Source organism: Malaya genurostris, chromosome 3 (genome assembly GCF_030247185.1).
Source record: "Malaya genurostris strain Urasoe2022 chromosome 3, Malgen_1.1, whole genome shotgun sequence".
Taxonomy (NCBI): domain Eukaryota; kingdom Metazoa; phylum Arthropoda; class Insecta; order Diptera; family Culicidae; genus Malaya; species Malaya genurostris.
In genome coordinates this window covers 235,178,664-235,203,291 of record NC_080572.1, presented here as the reverse complement: position 1 = coordinate 235,203,291, position 24,628 = coordinate 235,178,664, and the positions used below count along the sequence as shown (strand labels likewise).

Genomic DNA, 24,628 nt, shown 5'->3' with positions numbered 1-24,628 from the left:
ATGCGAATTTCATGCAGGATACAGATTTAATACATATTGCCCAAAACTATATACAGAATTGTGGCTACTTCTCATTCTCCAACGCAATACAAAATCGAACCCGTTTTGTTACAATATTTACTTGCTTCTGGTCTGCCGCCGCATAATTTCGGGTGAAAACTACCAACACAATAAAAATTAGTCTACATGAACAACGTTGAGTCAAATAAATGGTTACCTTCCAGCATCGCGAAAAAGTTAAATATATTATCAACGTAATCCAATAATTTATTGTGACGATTCATTTTCAAATATTTTGATGAAATCAGGCATCCCTGCAAGCAGCTGATCGGTGTTGACAAACGAGGGGAAACCAACTAGTAAAAAAACTTGTACATAACACAAGGGGTGTACAGATAGTAAATAGTTCGCGCAGTACAATATAGGTGGAACTAGTGCATCACGAAAAATTATTTTTATAAGTATTTACTCATACTGTCATGTCTGTTAGTCTGTGGTAAAGTCTCTTCTTTTGACAGAAACGTGATCCACATATTGCATTTACTACCAAAATTCAAGCTTGCTACGGTTTATTCATACGGCCAAATAAATGCTTAAAGCTCGAGTAATGAGCATTATTTTTTGTAACTATCAAAAGGGCATATCACACGATATGCCCTAATCACATGTCAGTACCGAAGTACAAGCAAAGAGCATTATATGTTGTAACATTCGCAATGGCCGCAACCGAATTGATATAAGTAAACAAAGAATTTCGTTTTCTTTCGAATAAACGTTAAAAATCCTACGAATTTTTCAAAAATCTCAAACTTATGTCGTTTTCGCTTGAGAAAACTGAAACTAAGCCAGGGTAGTTTCATCAAACGAGCATTCCCACGAATATGTGTTGGGGTTAGCGAGAGGGGTGTAAGTGAGCTAACCCGATATAAGGATCAGGTTCGAAACTAACTCTAATTTCAGTTCAAAAGCCTCGGTTTCAAAATTTCAAATATCTTCAGACAGGGTTGCAAAAGTCTGTATTTCCGAAAAAATGTCATCTGCAGTCAGCAATTTCTATCATAGGTCTGTAAATTTTGACGAAAGTCTGCGAAAAACTCGATTTTGCAGATTTACATTTGCATTTGCACAACAATTTGCAGATTTACAGACAAATCTGCAGATTTGGCATCTGTGATTGAAACGTTGAAAGCAGGATCGTCTCAATCTCGAAAACTAGTCAATTTTACGAAAATTGCATGAAGGCGAAACTTTATAATTAACACATGGACCAAAAAGTTAAACAAATTGAGAAAGGCGAAAATTTTGTTGATTTATTGAGTGGATATAAAAGAAAAGTGAGAAAATTTGCACGCGTTTTAAAGATTAGCCTTCAATTCATCGACTCCTCAAATATTTTTCGGAGAATATAAAATAATTCCTGAATAGGGATTGAAACCACATTCAAAACGTTTATATTTCTCTTCATTTGCTGCCCATGTCAGTGCTGCCTTCTTTGAAAAACAGCTGAAATCTGATTAGAATATGTCGCGTTTTTTTCGTAACGACCAATACACCACCTTCCGACGTTCGCTTTGAAGAAGAATTTTTAATTTATTTGCAATGGTTCGCCTGCAGTTAGATATGTTGATTTCTTTTAGCTACTCGACTATTCAATAATCGAATATGTTCTTTCAAACTAATCGATTAAATTTTAATCGAATTAGTTAAATAATCGAATATAAGTTTCGAACTGATCGAATAAATTTAGTCGATTACCTGAGTTATTAGTCGATTACTCGATTTATCGATCGGAATTGTTACATCCCTATCTGGATGTTGACAACATTCTCTTTAGTCGTTTTGAAAAAAAACACGACAAAAACCCAACCCAAACCCGAACCCGACGCCTATTTGTCGGGGTTAGGGATGTCGGTATTTTCTAACTACTTGATTATTCTATCATCAAATAAAATTTTTCAAATGGGTTATTATTCGATAACTCGATTAATTATTCGATTATTGTTATTGAATTTTTTAAATTACTCGATATGTTTAATAATCGAATATTAGTTTCAAACTAATTGGTAAAATTTTACTAGATTATCAAGGTTATTAATCGATTATTCGATTAATCAATCGATTTTACGACATCCCTAGTCGGGTTCGTTTAAAGAAAATGATGGTTGTCGGGTACGGGTTGGGTACGTGCAGAGATGCCAGATATTTTCATAGGAAATCTGTATTACTCTCTATAAAAATCTGTATTTATCTGTATTCACTAATAAAATAAATTTCAACAATAAAATGATGTTAAAAGATGTTATTCCAACACATTATGGCTGTAGAATGATAAGTTCAATGAGACCAAGACTTTGCTTCTCGTCACTGCAGTCAAATACTAATAGATTGCTCATACGAAAAAGTTTTTGTTTTACTTCTTGGGAAATTCGTATTAAATTTAGTAAAAATCTGTATAGTACAGATAAATCTGTATAAATGGCATCTCTGGGTACGTGTGTCAATATTTTCATTTTCATTGAGTGTGGGTCGGGTTTGGGCTAAAAAATTTGGTAGTGTTTCGGGTTTTCTACGGGTTTCGGAACTTTTTTCGGGTTCGGGTGGAGCACGGGTAAAGATTTTTATTTTTTTATCGGTTACGGGTCGGGTTCTGGTTTGAAGAAATGCTACCCGACTATCTCTAACATATACCATTCAAATCAGTTCATCGAGATCGCAAAATGTCTGAGTGAGGATATATGTGTGTGTATGTGCAAGAAATATGTAATTGATTTTCTCGAAGACAGAAACGATTTTTCCCTTAGAAAGCTACGATTTCCAGCTCCGGAAGCGCCGGAGGAAGTAATAAAAAATATATTTAAAAATCTGTAGAATTCCTTCTTTTCAAAGATGGCTGAATCGATTTTTATAAACCCATATTCATATGTTTTTTGGTCTTGTGCTTGGTTTTGATTCTTATTCAAAAAGTCACCGATATGTCTTGCTGGATTTGATTTTTGCACAAATACTAAAGAAGAACTATGCATTGAACATATTTTTTGTTTAGTTTAAAAGATTACATACTTACGTTAATTATATGGAGGTTGTCAAATCTTGGTATTTATAACCTTGCGGTACAGAAACCGAAAATCGGATTCGAATAAGAATCAAAAACAAGCGTGAGGTTCCGATAATGAAACTCACATCGATTTCTCAGAGATGGCTTGAACGATTTCCACAAGCTCAGATTCAAATAAAAGGTTCCTAAATCCCAAAAGTAGTAGTTTTTTAGTTAAATACAGTTTTGCAATGCCTGAGCGAAAAAACAGATTGGAAAACCGAATTAATGAAAACTCTCAGAAAATATGATTCTTTCGAGACAAGACAAACCTAGAGGCAGAACTAGAATCTGCGCCCGTATGCATTTCGTGAATATGCGTTTATGAATGAGAAAAGCATCATGTTTTTCAATTTCATTTGAAGCCATTTTCCATTAGCTGAGGAGCTCTTCCATCTTCTATTCCAAAATCTTATGAAAAATGAGCGCTAAGCACATTTCTGAATCAAATTAAATTCATTCTGTCAACATAGTTAAAGGAGAATAAATGTTTGGCATATTTCAACTAAAATCAAAACATTAGTTTAGGAATCTGTAGAAAAAGAAGGGTTAAATTCACTCTGGAAAGTAGTACACAAAATTCAGGGTATCAAGGCGAAATGCGAGTTGGACCAAGAGAAACATCAACAGTAATTACTTAATGATTCGCAATTTGTCGATAAATTTTTCAACATATTTTATTTACATACTTGGAAGGAGCACTACAAGTTTTCACAAATATTTAAGGACTTTGTATTCTTCTGTTTTAGTTATATTTATTATCCTAAGATCACACTTTTTTACATTATTTGCTATAGACCGATAATTCTTCTGGACAATGCATAAACTGTCGAATATTTTTTGCTTTGCATTTCATGATTGATTACGTTTTTATTTAATCCTTATTGCAATTGAGCACGCAATGCCAAATTCTTTGGTCGAAACTTATAAACTTCTAACTAAGGTTTTCACCTCTTAGAAACTAGTACATAAAAAGTTAATAGTTTAAGTACCGTATCAAATGTTCTCCCACCATTTTATCTTTTGAAGTGCGTATGCAATCAGTGCACCGTTTTGTTTGTTTAATATATAGTTTAATGACTGCATTTAAATTTACACATTAATTGTTGTTTCTAGAATTCTAAGTATAAGGTTTATTTAGTTTTAGTCTTCCGTTGCTTCGGCAGCCTCGTCCGTAACGGTGATAGCACTGGCGGTCTGCTCGATTTCGCTAAGTGGAGTAGTTATTAGCACTGAATATCGAATTTTTTTGTTCTTGAAGTAGCTGTATGAGTTATCGAATAGAACGGAATCTGTCAATAAAAATAAAAGACGCTTAATTTAGTTTATTTCGCTTGTTGATTTTGCCTGAATTTGACTTACACGTGCATCCTGGTTGGCATGTAATGAACCCAGATTCGTCTACTTGGTGGGAGGCAACTCGTTTCAGCGGTACCTCGATTTGACTTTCCAGGGTCTTTTTGTTTACACACTTGATACCGAATTTGATGTCATGATCGAAGGTGCGGAATTCCCATCTGCAACGAAACAAAATTTTACTACAGAACATAGCCGCTGCAACTGTTTAAACAAACAACATAATAAAGATGGTGATAGTTAGAATCTTTCTATTTCTGCATTATGAATCAAACAAAATATTCATTTACCGTGTCTCTATCGTCTATTAAGGTCACTTTTGCACCAACCTTTGGTGATAGTCTTCAGAAAAAAACTTGAAGTAGGTGATGTTACAGTCATAACCGCGAGATTGACGTAGGACTGCTGTCGACAAGAGTCAGATCACTTTAAAAATGCACAATTATTTTGGTACATTGTTCCACTAATAAATTATCCATTTCAAGTAAAATCTCATTAGATCTTTGTAAAATGCTTTGGATTCTGAAAAGAACCGAAGGTTACCATTTCATCAACTTTCAACACAGTTGACAGCTATTTCCACGAGCATAATTCCGAACATATCGGTTGCCTCTCGATTGGCGAACGGCGCACAAACTTAATCTACCACATGCTTGTATGCCCTTTCCTACATGCGCTAACGTTCCGCACCGAGTCGTGACACCCATGAAGTAGGACGTCGCATGGATCAATGAAGACACTTATTCTGATTGAAAATCGGTTTTATAAATCAAATTAATGTATATGAGAAAATTCAATTAAATCTTGGCTTGATTCTATGTTGAAACACTGAAAATGTCTTGGAACTAAATGATTTGACCGTGATTGCGGATTATAACACTATCATCTATGGCCCTTAGAACTGTCGAATTGTAAATGCATTTTCTCCGTTGTGTTCATACTTTGATGAATTTTCCGCAATTGTTTGAAGCGAAAGCCGCGCTGCGAACGCAGCGAACAATGAACATAATCGATCAAAAGAGCGGTTCTAGCGACAACAAAAATACTAACGTATAGAATTTTTTAATTTCAGAATAGCTTCAGAATAGATGAATGTTTTTGCCTTTCTCATATAGAAAGGTTATGCAATCACTTGAAAAACCGACTAGTGAAAATTGGCCCGGAGGGCCAAGTGTCATATACCATTCGACTCAGTTCATCGAGCTGAGCAATGTCTGTGTGTGTGTGTGTGTGTATGTATGTGTGTGTGTGTATGTGTCAAATAATCTCACTAGGTTTTCTCGGAGATGGCTGAACCGATTTTGACAAACTAGGATTCAAATGAAGGGTCTCGTGGTCCCATACGGAATTCCTGATTTTCATCCGGATCCGACTTCCGGTTCCGGAATTATAGGGTAAAGTGTGTTCAATATTGTACACCGTCACTTGAACCGGCGAAACAAAAAACGTGAAAATTTTTCTAAACTGGTCTCAAAACTACACAAATCGATAGTCATTATCAGTAGGCAACTAAGAAAACCGATTCCGGCTATCCTGGTTCCCGGTATCCGGTTCCGGAAGTACCAGAAATAGTGGTCATATATACCAAAATGGATCTCACTCACTTTTCTCAGCGATGGTTTGACCGATTTCCACAAACTTAGATTCAAATGAAAGGTCTCGTGGTCCCATACGGAATTCCAGAATTTCATCCGGATCCGACTTCCGGTTCCGGAATTATAGGGTAAAGTGTGTTCAATATTGTACACCGTCACTTAAACCGGCGAAACAAAAAACGTGAAAATTTTTCTAAACTGGTCTCAAAACTACACAAATCGATAGTCATTATCAGTAGGCAACTAATCAAACCGATTCCGGCTATCCTGGTTCCCGGTATCCGGTTCCGGAAGTACCAGAAATAGTGGTCATATATACCAAAATGGATCTCACTCACTTTTCTCAGCGATGGTTTGACCGATTTCCACAAACTTAGATTCAAATGAAAGGTCTCGTGGTTCCATACGGAATTCCAGAATTTTATCCGGATCCGACTTCCGGTTCCGGAATTATAGGGTAAAGTGTGTTCAATATTGTACACCGTCACTTAAACCGGCGAAACAAAAAACGTGAAAATTTTTCTAAACTGGTCTCAAAACTACACAAATCGATAGTCATTATCAGTAGGCAACTAAGAAAACCGATTCCGGCTATCCTGGTTCCCGGTATCCGGTTCCGGAAGTACCAGAAATAGTGGTCATATATACCAAAATGGATCTCACTCACTTTTCTCAGCGATGGTTTGACCGATTTCCACAAACTTAGATTCAAATGAAAGGTCTCGTGGTCCCATACGGAATTCCAGAATTTCATCCGGATCCGACTTCCGGTTCCGGAATTATAGGGTAAAGTGTGTTCAATATTGTACACCGTCACTTAAACCGGCGAAACAAAAAACGTGAAAATTTTTCTAAACTGGTCTCAAAACTACACAAATCGATAGTCATTATCAGTAGGCAACTAATCAAACCGATTCCGGCTATCCTGGTTCCCGGTATCCGGTTCCGGAAGTACCAGAAATAGTGGTCATATATACCAAAATGGATCTCACTCACTTTTCTCAGCGATGGTTTGACCGATTTCCACAAACTTAGATTCAAATGAAAGGTCTCGTGGTCCCATACGGAATTCCAGAATTTCATCCGGATCCGACTTCCGGTTCCGGAATTATAGGGTAAAGTGTGTTCAATATTGTACACCGTCACTTAAACCGGCGAAACAAAAAACGTGAAAATTTTTCTAAACTGGTCTCAAAACTACACAAATCGATAGTCATTATCAGTAGGCAACTAATCAAACCGATTCCGGCTATCCTGGTTCCCGGTATCCGGTTCCGGAAGTACCAGAAATAGTGGTCATATATACCAAAATGGATCTCACTCACTTTTCTCAGCGATGGTTTGACCGATTTTCACAAACTTAGATTCAAATGAAAGGTCTCGTGGTCCCATACGGAATCCCAGAATTTCATTCGGATCCGACTTCCGGTTCCGGAATTTTAGGGTAAAGTGTGTTCAATATTGTACACCGTCACTTAAACCGACGAAACAAAAAACGTGAAAATTTTTCTAAACTGGTCTCAAAACTACACAAATCGATAGTCATTATCAGTAGGCAACTAATCAAACCGATTCCGGCTATCCTGGTTCCCGGTATCCGGTTCCGGAAGTACCAGAAATAGTGGTCATATATACCAAAATGGATCTCACTCACTTTTCTCAGCGATGGTTTGACCGATTTCCACAAACTTAGATTCAAATGAAAGGTCTCGTGGTTCCATACGGAATTCCAGAATTTCATCCGGATCCGACTTCCGGTTCCGGAATTATAGGGTAAAGTGTGTTCAATATTGTACACCGTCACTTAAACCGGCGAAACAAAAAACGTGAAAATTTTTCTAAACTGGTCTCAAAACTACACAAATCGATAGTCATTATCAGTAGGCAACTAATCAAACCGATTCCGGCTATCCTGGTTCCCGGTATCCGGTTCCGGAAGTACCAGAAATAGTGGTCATATATACCAAAATGGATCTCACTCACTTTTCTCAGCGATGGTTTGACCGATTTTCACAAACTTAGATTCAAATGAAAGGTCTCGTGGTCCCATACGGAATCCCAGAATTTCATTCGGATCCGACTTCCGGTTCCGGAATTTTAGGGTAAAGTGTGTTCAATATTGTACACCGTCACTTAAACCGACGAAACAAAAAACGTGAAAATTTTGTCGTGAATACGACTTACTTTACTATGGGGTGCCTTTTCAAAATTAGCCATATGGAAGAATGGGCAGAACTTAATCGTGAATATCTCGACTTGTATTAATGGTAGCAACATAATTCTTTCGCCATTTCATCAAAAATATGATCAGGAATTTGGGATAATATTTTGATCAGTGTGAGATAACCACAAACAACTCAAAAATTAAGTTTTCTCAAAATTTCAAAATAATGCGGAAAACTCTTTACTTTCGCTTGGGTTTTTCGCGCAAGGACGACGATTTTGAGGTAGTCAGGCTCATATCTTCAACTGAATGCGTATAAAAGGGAATCCGTGGTGAAAATCGATCATTTCTTTTTGTGCGTTCGATGGGAGCAGACGTCGTGGGAGTTAAACCTTCAACCAGCAGCGACGGAGAGAGCGCCTTCTGCGTGGTTAAAACCTCAAACGCTCAGGTAGCAACTTTCATTCGCTTGTTGGCCTTCAAGGCGAGCAGACTGCCATCGCGAGAGTTAAACCATCAACCAGCAGCGACGGAGAGAGCGCCTTTTGCGTGGTTAAAACCTCAAACGCTCAGGTAGCAACTTTCATTCGCTTGCTGGCCTTCAAGGCGAGCAGACTGCCATCGCGAGAGTTAAACCATCAACCAGCAGCGACGGAGAGAGCGCCTTCTGCGTGGTTAAAAGCTCAAACGCTCAGGTAGCAACTTTAATTCGCTTGCTGGGCTTCAAGGCGTGCAGACTGCCATCGCGAGAGTTAAACCATCAACCAACAGCGACGGAGAGAGCGCCTTCTGCGTGGTTAAAAGCTCAAACGCTCAGGTAGCAACTTTCATTCGCTTGCTGGGCTTCAAGGCGAGCAGACTGCCATCGCGAGAGTTAAACCATCAACCAGCAGCGGAGGAGAGAGCGCCTTCTGCGTGGTTAAAAACTCAAACGCTCAGGTAGCAACTTTCATTCGCTTGCTGGGCTTCAAGGCGAGCAGACTGCCATCGCGAGAGTTAAACCATCAACCAACAGCGACGGAGAGAGCGCCTTCTGCGTGGTTAAAAGCTCAAACGCTCAGGTAGCAACTTTCATTCGCTTGCTGGGCTTCAAGGCGAGCAGACTGCCATCGCGAGAGTTAAACCATCAACCAGCAGCGAAGGAGAGAGCGCCTTCTGCGTGGTTAAAAACTCAAACGCTCAGGTAGCAACTTTCATTCGCTTGCTGGGCTTCAAGGCGAGCAGACTGCCATCGCGGGAGTTAAACCATCAGCGAAGGAGAGAGCACCTGCCATCATTTGGTTTTCGGTAGTTGTAACGAGAAGCTCAATTTTCAGATTTTAGTTCCGCAATATAGGTTTAGAATTCAGAGCCTGCGTGCTGAAACTGGATTCTGGAACTGTATTCCGGAACTAATTTGAGTTTCGAAATTGCAATTCTAGAATTGAAACTGGATTCTGAGTCTGTTATTGGTTTTAAATTTAGTTCTTGAACTCAGGATCCAGTTCTTTATTCCAGACTTCTTCTATTCGGTTCTTTTTAGAACCATAATAATACTCCTAAAGAATTATGCGGAAATTTACTTTACTGTACTCTATAAAACCCATTCTGGTAGTCATGGCGAAAAATCGTCTTCATGTTTTAGAGCTTAGTTCTTGAATATGGGTTTAGAATTCAGAGTCTGCGTGCTGAACTTACTCAAATCGTTACCATTTTTTTATTATAAAGAACTATACTGCTTATTTCATAGTATTTAAGTGCGTTTCAGAATGTTTAATGTAACTAATCTGTAATTTAGTCTAGGCGCATCGTTTAAATTTCTAGTAATGAAAGAGGGGAAAGTTGCACAATTCAAACAATCGATGAACTTTTAATTCGAATTCGGAAGCATAAATAAAGTGTGTCATATTCGTATTCACGACATCCAGTTATGTCTCTGACATTACACACCCGTACTTTTTTTCTAAACTGGTCTCAAAACTACACAAATCGATAGTCATTATCAGTAGGCAACTAATCAAACCGATTCCGGCTATCCTGGTTCCCGGTATCCGGTTCCGGAAGTACCAGAAATAGTGGTCATATATACCAAAATGGATCTCACTCACTTTTCTCAGCGATGGTTTGACCGCTTTCCACAAACTTAGATTCAAATGAAAGGTCTCGTGGTCCCATACGGAATTCCAGAATTTCATCCGGATCCGACTTCCGGTTCCGGAATTATAGGGTAAAGTGTGTTCAATATTGTACACCGTCACTTAAACCGGCGAAACAAAAAACGTGAAAATTTTTCTAAACTGGTCTCAAAACTACACAAATCGATAGTCATTATCAGTAGGCAACTAATCAAACCGATTCCGGCTATCCTGGTTCCCGGTATCCGGTTCCGGAAGTACCAGAAATAGTGGTCATATATACCAAAATGGATCTCACTCACTTTTCTCAGCGATGGTTTGACCGATTTTCACAAACTTAGATTCAAATGAAAGGTCTCGTGGTCCCATACGGAATCCCAGAATTTCATTCGGATCCGACTTCCGGTTCCGGAATTTTAGGGTAAAGTGTGTTCAATATTGTACACCGTCACTTAAACCGACGAAACAAAAAACGTGAAAATTTTTCTAAACTGGTCTCAAAACTACACAAATCGATAGTCATTATCAGTAGGCAACTAATCAAACCGATTCCGGCTATCCTGGTTCCCGGTATCCGGTTCCGGAAGTACCAGAAATAGTGGTCATATATACCAAAATGGATCTCACTCACTTTTCTCAGCGATGGTTTGACCGATTTCCACAAACTTAGATTCAAATGAAAGGTCTCGTGGTCCCATACGGAATTCCAGAATTTCATCCGGATCCGACTTCCGGTTCCGGAATTATAGGGTAAAGTGTGTTCAATATTGTACACCGTCACTTAAACCGGCGAAACAAAAAACGTGAAAATTTTTCTAAACTGGTCTCAAAACTACACAAATCGATAGTCATTATCAGTAGGCAACTAATCAAACCGATTTCGGCTATCCTGGTTCCCGGTATCCGGTTCCGGAAGTACCAGAAATAGTGGTCATATATACCAAAATGGATCTCACTCACTTTTCTCAGCGATGGTTTGACCGATTTTCACAAACTTAGATTCAAATGAAAGGTCTCGTGGTCCCATACGGAATCCCAGAATTTCATTCGGATCCGACTTCCGGTTCCGGAATTTTAGGGTAAAGTGTGTTCAATATTGTACACCGTCACTTAAACCGGCGAAACAAAAAAACGTGAAAATTTTTCTAAACTGGTCTCAAAACTACACAAATCGATAGTCATTATCAGTAGGCAACTAATCAAACCGATTCCGGCTATCCTGGTTCCCGGTATCCGGTTCCGGAAGTACCAGAAATAGTGGTCATATATACCAAAATGGATCTCACTCACTTTTCTCAGCGATGGTTTGACCGATTTTCACAAACTTAGATTCAAATGAAAGGTCTCGTGGTCCCATACGGAATCCCAGAATTTCATTCGGATCCGACTTCCGGTTCCGGAATTTTAGGGTAAAGTGTGTTCAATATTGTACACCGTCACTTAAACCGACGAAACAAAAAACGTGAAAATTTTTCTAAACTGGTCTCAAAACTACACAAATCGATAGTCATTATCAGTAGGCAACTAATCAAACCGATTCCGGCTATCCTGGTTCCCGGTATCCGGTTCCGGAAGTACCAGAAATAGTGGTCATATATACCAAAATGGATCTCACTCACTTTTCTCAGCGATGGTTTGACCGATTTCCACAAACTTAGATTCAAATGAAAGGTCTCGTGGTTCCATACGGAATTCCAGAATTTCATCCGGATCCGACTTCCGGTTCCGGAATTATAGGGTAAAGTGTGTTCAATATTGTACACCGTCACTTAAACCGGCGAAACAAAAAACGTGAAAATTTTTCTAAACTGGTCTCAAAACTACACAAATCGATAGTCATTATCAGTAGGCAACTAATCAAACCGATTCCGGCTATCCTGGTTCCCGGTATCCGGTTCCGGAAGTACCAGAAATAGTGGTCATATATACCAAAATGGATCTCACTCACTTTTCTCAGCGATGGTTTGACCGATTTTCACAAACTTAGATTCAAATGAAAGGTCTCGTGGTCCCATACGGAATCCCAGAATTTCATTCGGATCCGACTTCCGGTTCCGGAATTTTAGGGTAAAGTGTGTTCAATATTGTACACCGTCACTTAAACCGACGAAACAAAAAACGTGAAAATTTTTCTAAACTGGTCTCAAAACTACACAAATCGATAGTCATTATCAGTAGGCAACTAATCAAACCGATTCCGGCTATCCTGGTTCCCGGTATCCGGTTCCGGAAGTACCAGAAATAGTGGTCATATATACCAAAATGGATCTCACTCACTTTTCTCAGCGATGGTTTGACCGATTTCCACAAACTTAGATTCAAATGAAAGGTCTCGTGGTCCCATACGGAATTCCAGAATTTCATCCGGATCCGACTTCCGGTTCCGGAATTATAGGGTAAAGTGTGTTCAATATTGTACACCGTCACTTAAACCGGCGAAACAAAAAACGTGAAAATTTTTCTAAACTGGTCTCAAAACTACACAAATCGATAGTCATTATCAGTAGGCAACTAATCAAACCGATTCCGGCTATCCTGGTTCCCGGTATCCGGTTCCGGAAGTACCAGAAATAGTGGTCATATATACCAAAATGGATCTCACTCACTTTTCTCAGCGATGGTTTGACCGATTTTCACAAACTTAGATTCAAATGAAAGGTCTCGTGGTCCCATACGGAATCCCAGAATTTCATTCGGATCCGACTTCCGGTTCCGGAATTTTAGGGTAAAGTGTGTTCAATATTGTACACCGTCACTTAAACCGACGAAACAAAAAACGTGAAAATTTTTCTAAACTGGTCTCAAAACTACACAAATCGATAGTCATTATCAGTAGGCAACTAATCAAACCGATTCCGGCTATCCTGGTTCCCGGTATCCGGTTCCGGAAGTACCAGAAATAGTGGTCATATATACCAAAATGGATCTCACTCACTTTTCTCAGCGATGGTTTGACCGATTTCCACAAACTTAGATTCAAATGAAAGGTCTCGTGGTCCCATACGGAATTCCAGAATTTCATCCGGATCCGACTTCCGGTTCCGGAATTATAGGGTAAAGTGTGTTCAATATTGTACACCGTCACTTAAACCGGCGAAACAAAAAACGTGAAAATTTTTCTAAACTGGTCTCAAAACTACACAAATCGATAGTCATTATCAGTAGGCAACTAATCAAACCGATTCCGGCTATCCTGGTTCCCGGTATCCGGTTCCGGAAGTACCAGAAATAGTGGTCATATATACCAAAATGGATCTCACTCACTTTTCTCAGCGATGGTTTGACCGATTTCCACAAACTTAGATTCAAATGAAAGGTCTCGTGGTCCCATACGGAATTCCAGAATTTCATCCGGATCCGACTTCCGGTTCCGGAATTATAGGGTAAAGTGTGTTCAATATTGTACACCGTCACTTAAACCGGCGAAACAAAAAACGTGAAAATTTTTCTAAACTGGTCTCAAAACTACACAAATCGATAGTCATTATCAGTAGGCAACTAAGAAAACCGATTCCGGCTATCCTGGTTCCCGGTATCCGGTTCCGGAAGTACCAGAAATAGTGGTCATATATACCAAAATGGATCTCACTCACTTTTCTCAGCGATGGTTTGACCGATTTCCACAAACTTAGATTCAAATGAAAGGTCTCGTGGTCCCATACGGAATTCCAGAATTTCATCCGGATCCGACTTCCGGTTCCGGAATTATAGGGTAAAGTGTGTTCAATATTGTACACCGTCACTTAAACCGGCGAAACAAAAAACGTGAAAATTTTTCTAAACTGGTCTCAAAACTACACAAATCGATAGTCATTATCAGTAGGCAACTAATCAAACCGATTCCGGCTATCCTGGTTCCCGGTATCCGGTTCCGGAAGTACCAGAAATAGTGGTCATATATACCAAAATGGATCTCACTCACTTTTCTCAGCGATGGTTTGACCGATTTCCACAAACTTAGATTCAAATGAAAGGTCTCGTGGTTCCATACGGAATTCCAGAATTTCATCCGGATCCGACTTCCGGTTCCGGAATTATAGGGTAAAGTGTGTTCAATATTGTACACCGTCACTTAAACCGGCGAAACAAAAAACGTGAAAATTTTTCTAAACTGGTCTCAAAACTACACAAATCGATAGTCATTATCAGTAGGCAACTAAGAAAACCGATTCCGGCTATCCTGGTTCCCGGTATCCGGTTCCGGAAGTACCAGAAATAGTGGTCATATATACCAAAATGGATCTCACTCACTTTTCTCAGCGATGGTTTGACCGATTTCCACAAACTTAGATTCAAATGAAAGGTCTCGTGGTCCCATACGGAATTCCAGAATTTCATCCGGATCCGACTTCCGGTTCCGGAATTATAGGGTAAAGTGTGTTCAATATTGTACACCGTCACTTAAACCGGCGAAACAAAAAACGTGAAAATTTTTCTAAACTGGTCTCAAAACTACACAAATCGATAGTCATTATCAGTAGGCAACTAATCAAACCGATTCCGGCTATCCTGGTTCCCGGTATCCGGTTCCGGAAGTACCAGAAATAGTGGTCATATATACCAAAATGGATCTCACTCACTTTTCTCAGCGATGGTTTGACCGATTTTCACAAACTTAGATTCAAATGAAAGGTCTCGTGGTCCCATACGGAATCCCAGAATTTCATTCGGATCCGACTTCCGGTTCCGGAATTTTAGGGTAAAGTGTGTTCAATATTGTACACCGTCACTTAAACCGACGAAACAAAAAACGTGAAAATTTTTCTAAACTGGTCTCAAAACTACACAAATCGATAGTCATTATCAGTAGGCAACTAATCAAACCGATTCCGGCTATCCTGGTTCCCGGTATCCGGTTCCGGAAGTACCAGAAATAGTGGTCATATATACCAAAATGGATCTCACTCACTTTTCTCAGCGATGGTTTGACCGATTTCCACAAACTTAGATTCAAATGAAAGGTCTCGTGGTTCCATACGGAATTCCAGAATTTCATCCGGATCCGACTTCCGGTTCCGGAATTATAGGGTAAAGTGTGTTCAATATTGTACACCGTCACTTAAACCGGCGAAACAAAAAACGTGAAAATTTTTCTAAACTGGTCTCAAAACTACACAAATTGATAGTCATTATCAGTAGGCAACTAAACAAACCGATTCCGGCTATCCTGGTTCCCAGTATCCGGTTCCGGAAGTACGAAGAGAAAATTTTTGAATAGAATACCACAATATTATATGTACATGAGAAAGGCATCATTACACCACTAGGTGGATTAAAACAGGTTTTTTCTGTTACTCGCACGCAAACGATCAGCAGATGAATGATGCAATTGCGGGATTCATTTCAGGCTTTTAGAAGGTGATATTTTTCACGATATTGCTATGCCGTATGCTGGCTTTATTTGCATTCGTTTGGTGCAAATTTCCCACAGCAAAACTTGCACAACCTATCAAATTATTCTAGATTTGCACTGAACTAATAATTTTTACCTTCGATTTGCAAGAAAATAATATTGATAGTTCTTTAGATGACATTTAGAGCCATAAGAACGGCTGATTTTGTATAATGTTCCTTATCCACTTGTTCACTTTTCGTTTTTTTTTCCTCCAATGCAAACGATCAGAAGCTGTATGACGCAATCGCTCTTGTTTGAAGCGAAACTCACACTGCGGATGTCCAACAGCAGATATGCTCATATAGGAGCTTGTTGTTGTTTTGCCTGTATTTAGGCTTTAGTAACGGAGTCTTATATTTGCCATTGACTGAAGCACAAGTTGAATAATGCCGGGTTTAGTTCTACTGTCTTGTTGTAGATGGCAGCCTGCGCACCAGATTTGTGCATAGACTGAAGCTACCAAACGTGTTGTCGTATGTCGTAACCAGTTATTGTATGTTCGAGCCCCGACCTGGAAGGATTCGTAGTGTCAGTAGCAGAATTTAAAATTGTCACGCATTCTCAATGAAAGAAACCATTCCAGCAGTCTCATTTTCAATGTTTTACTGTCTCATTCGTAAATGACCGAGACCCGCGACACCAGAACAAACGAAGAGAGACGAAGCATTTTCGTTTCTCATCGAAAAAATGAGAGAGCATAATTGCCAACGTCACTCTTTCCTCTGTGACAAGGCGAAATCAAGCTAACGTCGTCAGGTAGTAAACAGCAGAATTTCAATTCTCATTCTTTCATCGATGTATTGAAAATATGTGACGCTTGGCTATAAAAAATGACTAAAATATAACAAATCGAAGTAATTACATCCCAGAACTTCTTTCGTGTTGTGAAATTTTGAGAATGCACCCAGGTGAGCATAGTAACGAAAGACGCAGTCCTACGTCAAAAATTGCGTAAAACCAACCGTCCGGTGTACATTTGCATGATTTTTGTAAAATAAAACTCATGTACCGGAATATCGTTGGTTTCTATTGATTACCGTAAGTGTTGGCGACCTACCCTATTTTTCTGTCATTCCCCTGTGCTGAAGTCGCGCATTTTTTGGTTACCCAGCGAAGCTCGAGCTACCAGAACTAGCAGCGCGGCAAAAAAGGAGTTTTTTGGCTTCACCACGCAGCATTGCGCACACATCAGAATTGGCTTCCAACGATTAAGCTGCGTCGAGTGCTCCGAAAATGACCTGTACTTAGTTATAATTGTTTAGCGTTAAATATAAGTAGATTTTAAAGTAATTAAAGTGGTTTGAGTACAAGTTTAGACTTTATTAAACCGAACTGGCACTGATTCACCGTGCACTTGGAGCTAGTGAAAGAACTAAGACGAGCAGAACAGCACAATCGGTAATAAGTATTGCCAATCGATTCCGAAACCTATGAACTATCGAACAGTTAGTTTTCGTCAAAAAAATTACCAAACAAAGGATTCAAATATTAGTGTGTAGCCATGACTAATGGCTGCAAACTGTTACCAAAACACGTACAGTGAAGCTCTTAGTCTTAGTGTAGATTTAATCCAAATATTGCTACTGTGTAATTGAAGAAGGAATACACGTCAAAGCTTACTTCTAATAAATACCAACACAGGGACAGGAGAAAATGTCGAGATATGTTTTAAAATACTTCATTTGGTAGTTTGGCACTGTCTGCACTTGTTGGATGTGAAGTGAAATTTTCGTTTCAATAAGCACCGACAAAGATCAAGTTTACAATACTGAATGCCTATAAAACATCCTTTGCCGTTTTAGACGCAGCACTACTACGATTTTAAGTGAACTTAGCTTCATGCCACTATTCTAAGTGTGTGCTGAAACAGTATGAAACAGACTCGGTGCATTTCGTTTCTAAGGACATGCATTCATCGAACTGTCGTAAATTATGTCCACTCAGAACCTTCTACGGAAATAGTAAAAGATACAAATAAAATGCTTAGGAAGGGAAAAAATACCTAAAACGATTGTATAAGTTTGTATAAATAGTGTGAGTGATCCAATCAATGTAAACTGTGTTTAAAAGATGTATACAACTGTCCTAGAAAATTCCATTTCACAGTAAATCAATTTTGTTTTTATAGTTTCGTGTTCGCTATTTTCGTGAGCGTAAGTTGAAAAGTAAGCTAACTGGCAACCTCTAAGCTAATTATTTTATTCCACTGAAATGATATTATCGGGAAAAATCTTACTAACTAGTCTGATTAAGATAAATTATACAAACTATCACAATGAGGTAATACAATTGTACACAATCGAGTAATTAATGGAGCAGATTATGACCTGCAACTTGTTTTGCATTATCCGACATTCACAAGATAAGCTAATTGAAATTAAATGATCTCCTAGTAGCATCAAAACGAGGCGCCCAATGAAAATGGCAATTTCTCCATAGCGTGACCTATTGGCTAGTTAGTTGCAAAAATCTATCAATCAATAAAATTAACAACTTCGACGACGCTGATGCGAACAATGATTACACGCCTCAGTTTGCCATTTAGACGTGAGACCTTAACAGTAGCGATGCACACCTCCCTCGCCATACTTGCAAGTAAACCGTTGATTAATAGTCTGGTCACACATGGCATTGTGAGCTGCTGTTGCTCCGATATGCATACTTACTTCAAGAAACAACCGGCGTCTTCACAGTCGAACGTTAGCTTCAGCTTGCCTCCCTTCTTGATGTCTGTCTCGGTGAAGGTGAGGTTGTTGTTGAAACTATCCTCTTTCGAGGTATACATCGACTTCGGTACCTTTCCTCCCCAGCCGATTTTTTTCTCGCACTTTGGATTGCCATCCTCGTCCGTTAATGTACCACCGAAATATTTTGGAATTTGGGAAGCATCGCATCGCTCCAGGATCGCCGGAAGCCATTTGTTCCGATCGGATTTGTAAATCTTGATCTTATCGATTGTATACTCGCCAAGAAAGCTTTTCACCATGTTATACGCAAAGGCAAACATCTTCGGTGTATTGATAATGTAGCAACACTTTAGGATTTCCGGGTAATTGGCTTCATACATTTTAATTAGCGAAATAACAACCTCACTAGCCGGTCTCCAGACGTACTGTTTCAAGTTGAAGTGATCCATATCGAAAATCACTACGAATTGTCGACAGTTGTTATTATTCATCTTCTTGCTCTGCTCGAACGCCAGCTGCATGTAGCGTTCCAGGGCCTGTAGTGTCATTCGAACAATATCCGCTCTCGAAACGGTATGCAGCAGGCCCCAAATGTCGAAACCGGCGAATGGGATGATGATTATTGGGGAACCTTCCTTATCGAATCCGCATGTTCCGTGGGGAGTAAGGTCGACCAGTACTTGTGGGGTGGGCCATTTGTCGATTTCGTCGGCATTCCAGCGCTCACGAAATTTCATCGAGTCACGCAGCATCTTCTCGGACGCCTCAGGGTTCCATGCACGGGCTGGGAAATAAATGAAAATAAAATTGATTCATTGTTCTCGAACAGATAAGGTTTGTGCAATAATTAAGCTATATCATTAATACACGTGTTCATGAACTGAATTGAAGCCGGAACAACATTGTAGCAACTAAAATCTCCGGTGCCTTGCGTGCGTAAAAAGTAACAATTCTTATTGCACTCAAAATACAATATACATTATATATATATCATGTGAGATTTTAACGGAACAATGATGTCATTACAACCGGGATTTTACTTGGGAACAGGCATTGTCTAGTGTTGGGAATAATGTGTGACTTAGTTACCCTAGTAGCAATCCGCAACTAGTTCTGATACAACTAAGCCCAAACTATTTTGCAACAAGAGCACGAACATGTTTGTTATGTTACACTGGTTAAAACAAGGTGACAACAATGTTTCCTAAAAACATAGGTTTCCAATCACCACATCTTTTTGTCATATTGAAATAATTATAATTTATAAGCTATCGTTAATTGATCCAAACATATCTTTAATCACAACTATGCTTCTACCTACTAGTTGAAAATAAGTTTATTTTACTTCAATAGTAGCAACTTCTAACTAGTTCTGATACCACTTAGCCCAACTATGTTGCAACAAAAGCACGAACATGTTTTTTATGTTACACTGGTTATAACAAGGTGACAGCAGTGTTTCTTTATAACATAAATATTGAACTGACTATCATTTGTAAGTTATCGTTACTTAATTCTAACATATCCTTAATCATAGCTATGCTTTTAGCTACTAGTTGAAAAACGGTTTATTTTCCGTCGCGAAACCATTATAAACACTTAAGCGTATATGTAAATCGTTATTGTGAATAAATATAGCAGTAACATATACAGTACAACATTATAAATACAATTTCTGCATTGATTCAGATAGCTATCGGTTGGTTTTCGCAACGTAATGATAACGAAAATGCAACCTAAAAAACTTTTGTTGGCATCAATATGGCAATCAGGAATCAGGAATTAGAACTAATTGGCTCAAGTGGTACGTTCCCCTAGTTATTTGGAGAGTTGTGCCTTGCCGTAGCTTCTGATCAATATCCAGATGGAAAGGGAAGGATAGAAGGAACAAGGAAGGGAATTGTGAAGTGGTTGAGGTGGGAAAACAGCACAAAACATAATGAAACAAATCGTTCTGCATCCCTGAAAGAATGCTGAACGATCTGCAGGTGCCAAAATTCACTGTTAATAAAACCTCCAACCCCCGAGAGGATTTAGAGATTTCGACACCATTCTGCATTTCCGGAAGAATGCAGAACGATTCGCAGTATGTACTAGCAGAAGTAAATCCGGCACCCCATAAGGGATGCCAAACGATCTGCTAAAACCTATTTAAGGTCACTACAGGAAGGATTCATTCACTCCAGGAAGAACGATGTACCCCTCTGACTATATCTTCTTGCCACATTGGGTAAGAAACGATAGAATATCCTTTAACTTTAGCTCCGCATACACAAACTCAACCATGTATGGAGAACCAAAAACCCGGATACGTAGTTGCGTCAGTGCGAGACAGTCAGAGCTATGACCAGAATACTGCAGTGATGCTTGAAAAAATGCAGTAGACACTTTGACATTTTCAGATTAAAATCTTCTAAAAATTCTTTTGCCTGAGCTTTGCTAGCAGCAGGCATGTTTGGATGCAGCCCAAGAACGAATCTTGTGCATTATCCAACTAGTTGAAAGTGGTAAAGCAGGTTCAGGACCACCGAAATCATTTGTTGCACTAGCTCTAGCCAACTCATCAGCCCATCCATTTCCAGGTTAATCAGAATTGCCGGGTACCCATAAGAAGTAAACGATCACTAGATCACTGCGATCACTAGGTTTGACCGTGAATCATTCGAGGGTAACAAAAATTATTACTTTGGTAAAAACTACTGCTTTAAAATTGCTATGCCTAGAATAAAGGTCAATCCGCACTAGTTCGATCCGACCGACAAAACTCCAATTTTTTTTTACTATTTCGGATATGACTGAGGTGCACCTTCAGCTGTGTGCCGAAGCAGAAAAGTTGTTTCATAGCTGAAGTCGAAAAAAGTTACAGTTGGGTCATCCTAGTGCGAGTTGACTTTAACATCCACTTAAAATGAGTGCATACGTATAAAATATGATTTCAATCATTACCTCGTAGCCAACGCAGTAGATAGTAGTCGTCATGTTCTGGTTTTAGAATGTCTGATACTTGTCTTCGAAACTGAAAGAAAAGAGATAGAAAGTTGATAATGTAATATAAATTTGCGTTTTGTCAAATGATAGACTCGAGTAAAATGATCCCATTCATCATGAATTAAAAAAATTTGAAGAGTAACTAAATTGATTGCATAACACTGTGAGTGGGTGAGTCGATTATTCCTGCAACAAGTGTGAAACTTTTTCCATACTTGAATGAAGTTAAGTTTCACTTAATTTTTTTTCATAATTAATAAACGACTCCTTTTGACGATGATTACCTCCGTGAGGTTAAAAAGACGGTTGGGTAATATCACAGACGTTACTGGATGACGTGTATACGAATAAAACTGAGATGCTTTTTTTTTCTTCGGCAAATTTATCTTTAGTTTGAGTAAATTCTATACCTATTTACTAAAAAAAGGTAAACAAATTTATTAGAAATACATCGAATCTTACCAAAAATTTGAACTGTAAGTAAAATGATGACGACGGCCAAAACCAAATATTTTCAATTTATAAGGAAAAATATTCGTATTTGTGTATTTTTAGAGGAACCTTTTGGGAAGTTTCAAAACATATTGGATAAATTGTTGTATCTGAAACATACGAGGTCTGTTCAAAAAGTACCCGGAATTCTCATTTTTCTAAAAAAATATTTATTTATTCGTCTACATTTATATGGTCCCCTTCAAAGTAATCCCCCTTAGATATAATACACTTATGCCAGCGTTTTTTCCAGTCTTCGAAACACCCCTGATAGTCACTTTTTGTAATGCTCCTGAGCACTCTCAGCGATTCTGCCTTTATCTCTTCAATCGATGAAAAACGCTGTCCTTTCATGAGTCTCTTCAACTTTGGGAACAGGAATAAATCACACGGAGCGATATCTGGTGAATAAGGAGGTTCGGGCATGATTAAAGTCTTGTTTTTAGCCAAAAGATCACGAATAAGCAATGATCAAAATTCAGCAGTTTGGGAACGAATTTTGCTGCCACTCGTTTCATGCCCAAAACATTTGAAAAAATATGATGGCATGAGCCAACTGATATGCCAACTTCATCAGCATCATTTTTTCCACTTTTCCCACATTTTCATCGATTATTGACGTCGACCGGAGCGTTCGTCGTCTTCAACGTCTTCGCGGCCATCTTGGAAACGCTTATACCACCCGTAAACACTTGTTTTTTTCATAGCAGACTCACCGTAGGCTCTCTGTAACATTTCGCACACTTGATTACACTTTATTTCATTTTTCACGCAAAATTCAATACAAATTCTTTGACTCTTCAATTCTTCCATTGTTTAAACTAACAAAAATCGCCGAGCTCAAAAAAACACGTCTACACCAGCCGCTACAAGACAGAATGTAAACAATGAATACAGCTGAAAATTTCACCATACATTAGGGACATATGTACCAACACAATAAAAAAAATTTTGACCACTGGACTCTCCAGACGCGCGCAATCAAAAAATTCCGGGAACTTTTTGAACAGACCTCATATAGCAATGTATAATTCATAAATTAAAAATAAACAGTTACAATAATTTCTTAGAATCTTCTTTTGGCTGTTTGCATTTGGAAACTCGAAATTCATAAGAATATTTAAAAATAAAAAGCATTTTATGAGATTCATAATAACTGATCGGATTTGTCTACTCATACAGTTGTAGTCTATTGTTATGAATAGCCAAATTTTTACTACTCGTATTGTCTATAGGAATCAGTCGACCACAAGTATCACACTCAGCATTCGCATCTCTCGCTTATGAACCGAATGAGCAGTACACAACTCACGCCAAAGATTTTGATCGGTAACAAAGAATAAACGATTTCGCTATAGGCGAGAAAACCAAGCATTTTGGTTATTAATTATACGACTAAATTGACCACCTTAAACAACATGCACAAATGTGTCTTCCTCATATGAGTCAATTAAAAATACTCATTGTTTTTAACCATCCATAGTTAGTGTCTGTTTTACTAACGAACAAAATGCGTCGTACACTGTAATCTACATGCACCTAAAATAAATATTTCTTTGGTACTAAGAAAGTTGATAGAAAAATAATCTAGAATTTGGTGAAGTTTACAGAAGCAAATAACTTTCTTGTTGATTTCTATATCAGATTAAAAAGAATCTCAATAACTTACCTAAACTCTGGGATAATCGTTTTTGAAAAAAATGTTTCTGGTTACGTTTGATTTACTGCTATCAATTTTTAAAGATAAAGACTGTCCCAGAAAGTATGGACGCAACCAAAAACCGCTGCCATTTCGCAATGGTTCAGAATCTGTCAATTTTTATGGCTGCGTCCTGTTGTTTACACTCTTCTCTAACCACTCGTGCAGTTGTTTATTCATTTTGCCTTTCTCATAAAGAAAGGTTATGCAATCTCTTGAAAAACCGATTAGTGAAAAGCGAGCTGAGCAATGTCTCTGTGTGTGTATGTGTCAAATAATCGCACTAGGTTTTCTCGGAGATGGCTGAACCGATTTTGAGAAACTTAGATTCAAATGAAAGGTCTCGTGGTCCCATACGGAATTCGTGAATTTCATCCGGATCCGATTTCCGGTTCTGGAGTTATAGGGTAAAGTGTGTTACATATTGTACACCGTCACTTAAATCGGCGAAACAAAAAACGTAAAAAATGTTCTAAACTGGTCTCAAAAATACAATAATCGATAGTCATTATCAGTAGGCAACTAAACAAACCGAATCCGGCTATCCTGGTTTCCGGTATCCGGTTCCGGAAGTTCTGGAAATAGTGGTCATATATACCAAAATGGATCTCACTAACTTTTCTCAGCGATGGTTTGACCGATTTCCACAAACTTAAATTCAAATGAAAGGTCAAATCGATAGTCATTATCAGTAGGCAACTGAACATACCGATTCCGCAAAAGAAGGAGGTTTCAGTTCGGGATGTGCACAAAAAAGATGGCACCTTGCAATTCAAATGTTCTTCGTGCTAAAGAACGTTTGAATCTTCGAACCTATAAGAAGCAGAAACAACCAAAACGTAGTTCGAAACAAGAAGCATCGATCAGGCCGAGGATTCGAAAACTGTACAATACGATTCTTGCTGGAAATTTGAACTTCATAATCATGGACGACGGAACCTACGTGAAACTCGATTATAAAGCCTTTCCGGGATCACAATATTATACGGTGCGAGAAGGGCAAGTGTTAAACCAATTCGAGACATCGATTGAAGTCGAAAAATT

The 24,628-nt window shown here is 38.6% G+C and overlaps 1 protein-coding gene across 2 annotated transcripts in view; it reads right to left on the bottom strand.

Moving 5' to 3' along the window:
• Positions 1-3,784: 3,784 nt before the first annotated feature.
• LOC131436986 (SEC14-like protein 2) overlaps positions 3,785-24,628 on the bottom strand; it is a 62,230-nt gene continuing 41,386 nt past the window's right edge. For both annotated transcript variants that reach the window (XM_058606006.1, XM_058606005.1), the window contains 4 exons: positions 21,352-21,421; positions 18,385-19,189; positions 4,457-4,611; positions 3,785-4,386 (listed from right to left, as the gene is read on the bottom strand). In XM_058606006.1, coding sequence (XP_058461989.1) covers positions 4,238-4,386; positions 4,457-4,611; positions 18,385-19,189; positions 21,352-21,421 — 1,179 coding nt within the window. In that variant the 3' untranslated portion in view covers positions 3,785-4,237. The remainder of the gene's footprint in view (positions 4,387-4,456; positions 4,612-18,384; positions 19,190-21,351; positions 21,422-24,628) is intronic.